This window comes from Ananas comosus, linkage group 16, assembly GCF_001540865.1.
Source record: "Ananas comosus cultivar F153 linkage group 16, ASM154086v1, whole genome shotgun sequence".
Lineage (NCBI taxonomy): Eukaryota > Viridiplantae > Streptophyta > Magnoliopsida > Poales > Bromeliaceae > Ananas > Ananas comosus.
The window spans coordinates 2,408,606-2,410,540 of NC_033636.1; the positions used below are offsets into that span (position 1 = coordinate 2,408,606).

Genomic DNA, 1,935 nt, shown 5'->3' on the forward strand with positions numbered 1-1,935 from the left:
CCTCGATGCTCATCTTGTCTGACGCCGAGGGCAGCAAGTGTCTCCGCAATGGCGTTGCCGGATGATCATGTGGCCGACGATCTCTGCGAGGTCGGCGACGGCGTCAGCGCCGAGGAGGTTGGAGGAGAAGTGGTCGGTGGAGAGAGATCCCCTGCCTCCGCCTCCGCCTCCGCCGCCTCTGCCGTCGCCGCGGGAGTCCTCAAGATTGGCACCGTGGCGGTGGGGTCGGATCTGGGGGAGGAGGTAGGGGCATCGTCGTGAGAGAGGGAGAGGCGGTGGAAGGAGGAGGTAGGTTCATCGAAGGAGGAGGAGGTGGCGGAAGAAAAAAATAACGAAGGAAAAAAAAAGAGAGAAAAAAAGAAGAGAGAGAAAGAAAAGGAATAAGGGTATTTTCGTCCGATGGTGAAAAATTCGGTCCGAATATGCAAAATTGAAAAATGTGTCCCAGTTTTGCAAAAACTCAAATCTTGTAAATTTTTTATGCAAATTGGCCATATTTATTTATATATATAAATATAAAATATATATATTCGAGCTGTTATTGAGCCGAACATGAGCGAGTTGATTCCAGCTCGTGTTCGGCTCATTTACTAAACGAGCTGAAAATTTCAGCTCGTGCTCAGCTTGTTTACTAACCGAGCGATTCGATCTCGAGCTCATTTTGAGCTGAACACGAGCTAGCTCGCGAACACCGAGCTGGATTGCCACCCTAGTTAATTGAGAAGCCAAATTGACTAAATTATCTTTACTTCTTGTATAAAAATATAATATTTTTATATATTTCTTTTATTTTGAAGGGTATTTTTTGCATAAATTATAAGAAATGAACGGAACAATAGTAGAATCCTGAAGGAGGGGGGCTAAATACAATAACTTGAAATATTGAGAGAATAAAATACAAATTTTTAAAAGCAAAAAGAAAATAAAAAAACAAGAATTTATAATTTTTTTTTTTTTTGTAATTTAGCCATAAGATTAAGTAGGTGTCGATTAATGTTTCCTAATAATAGGGGAATGCTTCATTTGCCACGGGTGCACACCACNCCCCACTTCTGGAGGAGCACCTGTGTTCAGCAACGCATGATATTCCGCGGTCGATAATCGCAATCTCATCTTAAGCTAGCTAAGACGCGGAGAAACCCCCCTCACATTATATACATGTAGCTATAGTCATGAATGCAGGTCAGAATTGGATCTAGCTAATCTGTATTCAATACGATACTAATATTTTTGATAATAGTTAGGATATATACCACGGAGGCGAGGCTGAGCTCGGAGCGGCGCGAGAACCAGCGCGAAATCGGGGTCGGCGCGTAGGCGGGCTCGCCCCTGGTTGGGTCTACGCACTCGGCGAAGACGCCCTTGTGTGCGAGGAAGCGCATGAGGCGGTGGAGAACGGAGGAGTCTGGGGGAGGCCCCGTAGAGTGGAGCGCGGCGGCGATGCGGGAGACGGGGAGGGGCGTCGCCGGAGCTTCGTCCACGATGTCGGGGATGCCGAGCTCGACGGCGCAGTGGAGAGACATGGTGTAGACCAACGCCGTCGTCGCTTGCCACGCCCGGATTTGGCTTTGCAGGTCTAGAACGTTGCGCTCCTCCGCCATGCTGAAACGAAGCAAAATTCTTGTAGTGATGATTAATTAAGTTGGTGTAATGTGTAATGCAGTATGAATTGGTTATTTATGTAGGTAAGAATAAGTGTACGTATATACGTGAATCTACGCTGATTTGTTTCTTGTGTAACTAATTCTGCTGAAAATTTAGAGTATGTACTTTTGATGATGGGTAATTTGAGTGGTCGTTGGGAGAACCCACTTTGATTCGGGTATAAGCAAGAACTAGTTATTACAGGGATAGGTACAAGTATGGGGATAAGAAAAATAGCGTTTGGATGGAAATTGGGTTGTTCCCGGGGATAAAAAAAATATTAGGAAGTTT

The 1,935-nt window shown here is 45.4% G+C and overlaps 1 protein-coding gene across 1 annotated transcript; it reads right to left on the reverse strand.

Moving 5' to 3' along the window:
* LOC109722583 ((R,S)-reticuline 7-O-methyltransferase-like) lies at positions 1,020-1,725 on the reverse strand. Its single transcript, XM_020250678.1, has 2 exons — positions 1,254-1,725; positions 1,020-1,064 (listed from the first exon to the last, which is right to left on the reverse strand). Exons 1-2 carry the CDS (start codon positions 1,599-1,601, stop codon positions 1,020-1,022), a joined length of 393 nt encoding a protein of 130 aa, XP_020106267.1. The 5' UTR covers positions 1,602-1,725.